Below are 6490 nucleotides of genomic sequence, written 5' to 3'. Positions count from 1 at the left end.
CTAACCTATCCTTTCACATTTGAAACATCAAAAAACATGAATCCACCTGCTAGCCCCTTCTAGAATATTGCAATTTCAAAGCAAAAACCTAACCTATCCTTATAACAAATTATTAAATATAACCTAAATGAAACCTAACCTCTAACCCTTTTACCTTCAATACTTAGATTTATTTGTCATCTTTAGAACAAAACATAAACATGTGGTTCATTTCATGAACATTTTCACAAACATGTAGTTCAAAGCAATATCCTAACCCCTAACCTATCCTTTTACCTTTGAAACATCAACAAACATAACTCTACCTAGACCCTAGCCCTTCTAGCATATTGCAATTTTAAAGCAAAAACCTAACCTATCCTAATAATACATTATTAAATATAACCTAAACATGGTGCCTGTAAAGTCGGTATACGGGCGAAAGTTTTACGTGACAACGACTTTGAGTGGTAATAGTATATTTCGCACCTAGGGCCGAAAATGAAACTTTCTGGCTCGAAATCGGTTTTCAAGTCCGAGGCCGTAGGCCGAGGACTAGAAAAGATTGAGAGCCGGAAAAACATTTTTGCCCATGGTGAGAACGTAATTTTTCACCACACAGAAAAATAAACAATATATATATGAGAATAATAATATTATTCTCATTGTCTATTATAAGCACTTCCGAAAGCAAAAGTGGAAGGTCATAGCTCTAGCAAATCTGAATATCAAGAAATTGTCCAAGTATTTTTATTTTTTATTCTGATTTGTCTAAATAACCTAAAATATTATGTTCAATTATGTAAGAGGTGAGTTTTACTTTTTATTTCCAAATGACAATAAGATGATATTATTATAAATGTTTTAATTATTGAATGATAAACACAAATAATGAAAAGTTTTTGATCAGCTGGTTTATCACACTTGAAAAAGTTTTTGATCAGCTGGTTTATCACACTTGAAAAAGTTTTTGATCAGCTGTTTTGGCACACTTGAAATTCGGCCAATCCGATGTGATCTGAATGTCAATGGAAGTTTAGGTTAGAAGTTCTATCCTTCTATGAAAATCGAATATTTGAATTGTTTATAATCTTATCTGTATTTTATTCATTTAAATAAAATGATATAAATAGAATACTTTATTGAATTCTAGAAGCATAAAATGATTCCGTTTATCCACCATGTTCCGTGATAAACGCTTTACTAGGAGGTTTGAGGTTAGATTCTATTATACTCTGAAAATTGAATTTGAATAGTTTATAATATCTATTTGTATTCATTCATCCAAATAAAATGATAGTATCTTATTGCAAAACTTTATTCAATTCTAGAAGCATAAACTGATTCCGTTTCATAAACTATTTTGTAAACATGTTCACATCAAATCAGAATCAGCTGACTTCAAGGTTATTTTACAGCCCTAGGGCCGTAAAAATTTTACCGGCCTGGTCAGAAAACAATCACTTTCGGCCTCCATATGACGCACGTAAACCAGCTCATTACATCCAAGTGGGGCGAAAAATAATTTTAATGTGAATATTCATTTGTATAGTAGGAAGAAGGATAAAATAATAACTCACAATGAGAGTGAGTGAGAGGCACGCGTCCCTTCCACTCGGGCATGGTTAGCCCGCGCCCACCTAAGAGCGAGAGAGACAACCATTGACTTGACATTTGAATTAGTGGCGCAGTCACAGGAGATTGCTTGCGGCGCCTGCGCAGGTTGACTGCTCCGTTTCACTCTCTCTCCAGGTGAATGCTTCGGGTCGCTGCTGGTTGCTCGCCACTGCTCCTATTCGTGCTCTTTCCAGACGACCGTGACCGAAACGAACGCTCTCACTCGCTCTCATTGTGAGCGCATAATGTGGGAACGTAACGCAGTTTCTTGAAGTGTCTCCGGCAAACCAATTTATAAGACGTTGTCACGTCAATAAAACCTAACCCTAACTCTTCCACATTTGTTGAACGACAGACAAGGATAGCAACACCATTGCAAATCGTATACTACCATTGTAACGTGGACCTCACCATAGATACTCAAAGAATACTTTTGAATAACTTTGTTATAACTGTGACTGTTGCTGGCCGTTACTCTGTTTCTGAGACAAAGAGAAGCTGCTCTCGCCACAGTCACATTGCAGTTTTGATTAGTTGTTCCTTCTTTCCTTGGTTTGTAAAAAGAAAGAAATATGGAATCTATTGTAAGTATTATTATTTATTCATATTGACCAAAGTTAGTTTTTATAATAGCTTAGCTATTCACATAAGCTAACGTTTTTTTATTCATCAAATCACCAAAATAGATTGAACTAGCCTTCATTAATTTTTTGTGCCTTTCATCTAGAATTCCATCAAATAATAATTAAAGTATCAAAATTACTACTGTTGTCGTTATTGAATGTATAATCATAGCGCCTAGATAGACTGTGTCAGGAGATCGAAATTGAACTATTCCCAATTTCATATTAAGGTGTAATTTCATTAGGCTGGTCACTAACAACAGGACAAGTCTGTCGAACATGTCTACTCCGACAAGTTTTGTCATCAGCAAAGAAACTTTTAAAAAATATTCTACCTTAAAGTAGAGCAGCAAACTGGAAATAAACAACAAACATCAAGCACACAAAAACCTAACCTCAAACATTTTTGTCTATGCTTTTTGCCATTGCCACTGACAAAATATTGTACAGACATGTCTGACAGATGTGTAGTATCGTAGCTTCAGACAAGACACTATAAATAGGCTATTGCATTTTCGTCAAAAAATGTGTTTTCATACATGACTATTGATAATATGGACCTCACTATAGCAACTTGGGCATGCCACTAACGAACAACATCACTACTCTTTGAGCATGTTTGAACAAACATATCTGTTCACTGTTCAGACAAGTTGTGTAGGTCTAGGTATCAACAATTATATTATTAGAAGAAAATTTAAATTAAATACTGTAGATCAGGCTAATTTTAAATTGTGGAAAGGTGTTTCTTAGTTGGACTAATAAGTTAGACTATAAAGTTATTAGGCTAGTCTAGATCAATCTTGTACTCTGTCTAAAGATGGAAATGAATATGCAGAATGATGGAATCAAAGACCATGACATTATCATGTCTGAAAATGAATAAGATGTTTCAACCATCACTCAGATGTATATCATAAAAATTAATAAGGCTAGCGTTATTTATAAGATTTTCCTGTTATTCCAAAATTGTGTATCAGCCTCATTTGTCATGTTTATGATCAGGACGGGAACTTTTTAATCTCCCCTTGCATATGAAATCGGTGTGTAAATGTGCAGCATATAATTTTAGGCAACATATTATGCATCCAATGCACCCACGTATCAGTTGTAATTGATAAAATTATTATAGCCATTATGTTCAATGGTATTAAGACTTTACTTTGATAATAACTATCACATCATTATACCATGTTAACCTACTCATTGTATTTAGACTGATTCCAATACCATCAACAACTTTAGTTGAACCAGTTTCTTCTGTTTTAAAGGTGAAGTCCGAGCCAAGGGAATCGGAAGAATGGCTAGAAGACAGGGCATCTATTAAAGAAGAAATCGACATAGAATATGGCATGCCCTGGCTTGGCAAGCAGGAGTTTCCGGATGAGAGCAGGTAACTCCATTTGCATAAGAAACAGTTTAAATTCAATTGATTTCCACAAGGCAAGGTTATTTTGAGCAATATTTGTATTTTCTCAAACAAACATTTCATGATTATTAACAATTGATCTTATAACTACAGTATTTTGTATGTGTATGATAACACTACTATCAGTTTATATATACAAACTCACGTTTTCACATAGAGGAACACTTTTAAACTTTCCATTGAAAATCTGTATGATGTAAGTGTTTTTCCAATGTTTTGAAGCTATAAGCTAAATTAATATGTCATCATAAGCTGCATATGAATAAATTTCATTCAAAGCAATGAACAATTATATTGGAATAACTTAATCAACAAATAATTACAATTATGTTTTAGAGATATATTTACCATATATGATATGATCTTTTACATATTCATTATTCTTTTTCGGGCTACTGATCATTGAAACAAAATAAAATATATCAAAAGTAGGCTACCCTTTATTTTTTCAGCAACATTGAATATAATAACATTATATTGAAGAATAAATAATAACATTGAATCAATGCTAGTTTTATGAATGATGACAATGTGAACATAAACTAGCATTAATTCAGATGAATCTGTGACTCGGAAAGACGATTTAGATCCAAGGGCTTATTTCAGTCCTGGGGGACTCTGTAAGTCCAAAACTTATAGATCCTGAGCTTGAAAACCGGCCCTTAGAGTACTTATGATCATTTTTTATTTTGTTTCAATCTCTTACTTATTTTGTCTCTCAAGTTAATGAATGGAAACAACCATAACTGTTCAAGGTGTTATTATTTCAATCTTAGCTTCGAAAACTTGATGAAATTAATTTTTAATTTACTGAAGGGAGCAAGAAATGAATTGAATTGTGCAGTGACTGATTATTTTCGGTTATGAAAATTAAATTTTAGGTATTAAAGTTTGCAGAAACAGTGGTTTGGGTTATGGGTAATGTGGAATGAGGTATGGACATAGCCTATCTGTATCAATCATCCTTGCTTGGATTTGGCACAGTATCTCATTAGAGTGTAGAACTGAGTATCGAGTTTTATTTTAGTTTTATCAGCTTTCAATGGAAACATTTTGCAATAGCTCTGAAATATCAGTTTCGCATGTTAGAAGTCATTCAACATCACTGGATTACATTTATAATATTTTTAAAAGATCAAAAAATCCTTTATTAAAATCTTTTTTGAATATTCGAAATACCCATCTCACTATGGCTCATTTAATAAATTATACAGTTCCTCGTCACATATTATTTCCCAGCCCCAAATCAATTGAAATATGATAGATGTTTTCTTGAGCAAACTGTGACATGGTCATCAGTGAACAATTCAGAGTTGGGGTTTTCACATCGAGTTCAAATAGCAACCATCTAAATACAACAGTTCATTACTTCGGATTTGTATCATTTTTGCAGTTTTAGATTTGTTATACACACATTTGTTTCACAAATCCTACCTATAAAACTCTTGTCTGTCAGGTTTCAGATTCAGTTAGATACCACCAATAAGTGAAAGCACAAGTACTAGTAGCTCTTTGAACAGTAGACCTCACGCAGGTTTCTCATCCATAAGTATCTGATGTCACCTGTTCTAGTTGATTCAGTTGAATCACAATTTACAATTGAATCATAATTTACACTTAAAAACTGTTAATAAACTCAGTTCACGTTTGAATGTGTATCCCATATGATGATTTATCCAGTTTCGTGATAATCTTTCCATCTGATAAAAATATTCCTCAACCTATTTTTTTCAATCAAGAATACTAGTAGTTCTGTGAACAGTAGACCTCACGCAGTATTCTCATCCACAAGTACCTGATTGAAACTACAGCCCTTATGGAAATACAGCAATTATAGACTGGCTTCTCTACACATCTGTGTAATCACTTGTCAGCTGATTTATGATGAATGATTCTATAGTCTAACCAAAGCCTAGCCAACCTATATTCTATGATTGCCAGCTCATCTGTATAGTAATTACTTTTTTTATTATATTTGAAAGTTAACCACATTACATTTTCAGGCTGTATTAATTTCATCTTCAAGGATTAAAACTTATTTTGCATGTATATTATATTCCTAAAGAATAAGTTTAGTGCATTCTGTGATAATATATTTGTTATTGTAATAATATGACTTATCTGTAAATTGACCTAGCCTAATGTACTTGATGTATTTTTTTGGCTGAAATAAATCATTGAATCATTGAGTCTGATTTTTACTCTAATATTGGCATATGAAGGAGGCTCCTTTTTCTTTTATACTAGTAGTTCTGTGAACAGTAGACCTCACGCAGTATTCTCATCCACAAGTACCTGATTGGAACTATAGACCTTATGGAAATACAGCAATAGACTGGCTTCTCTACACATCTGTGTAACCACTTGTCAGCTGATTTATGATAATTCCATAGTCTGATTTTTACTCTAATATTGGCATATGAAGGAGGCTCCTTTTTCCTTTTATACTAGTAGTTCTGTGAACAGTAGACCTCACGCAGTATTCTCATCCACAAGTACCTGATTGGAACTATCGACCTTATGGAAATACAGCAATAGACTGGCTTCTCTACACATCTGTGTAACCACTTGTCAGCTGATTTATGATAATTCATAGTTTGATTTTTACTCTACCTTGGCATATGAAGGAGGCTCCTTTTTCCTTTTATACTAGTAGTCTGTGAACAGTAGACCTCACGCAGTATTCTCATCCACAAAAGTACCTGATTGGAACTATCGACCTTATGGAAATACAGCAATAGAGTGGTTTCTCCACACATCTGTGTAATCACTTGTCAGCTGATTGATGAATAGTTCTATAGTATTTATTGATTAATGTTATAGTATTGATTAATAATTCTAT

At 33.4% G+C, this 6490-nt stretch overlaps 1 protein-coding gene across 1 annotated transcript; it reads left to right on the top strand.

Moving 5' to 3' along the window:
- Nucleotides 1–1895: 1895 nt before the first annotated feature.
- On the top strand, nt 1896–3613 carry LOC120349366 (the record flags this gene model as incomplete). The annotated part of the gene is made up of 2 exons (XM_039419344.1): nt 1896–2180; nt 3491–3613. Coding segments are annotated over 2 exons (341 nt in total), but the record flags the coding sequence as incomplete, so codon positions are not given.
- Nucleotides 3614–6490: the final 2877 nt, after the last annotated feature.

Source organism: Nilaparvata lugens, unplaced genomic scaffold (assembly GCF_014356525.2).
Source record: "Nilaparvata lugens isolate BPH unplaced genomic scaffold, ASM1435652v1 scaffold9668, whole genome shotgun sequence".
Lineage (NCBI taxonomy): Eukaryota > Metazoa > Arthropoda > Insecta > Hemiptera > Delphacidae > Nilaparvata > Nilaparvata lugens.
Note: the sequence above shows the minus strand (reverse complement) of the source record. Positions and strands in the feature narration are given on the sequence as shown.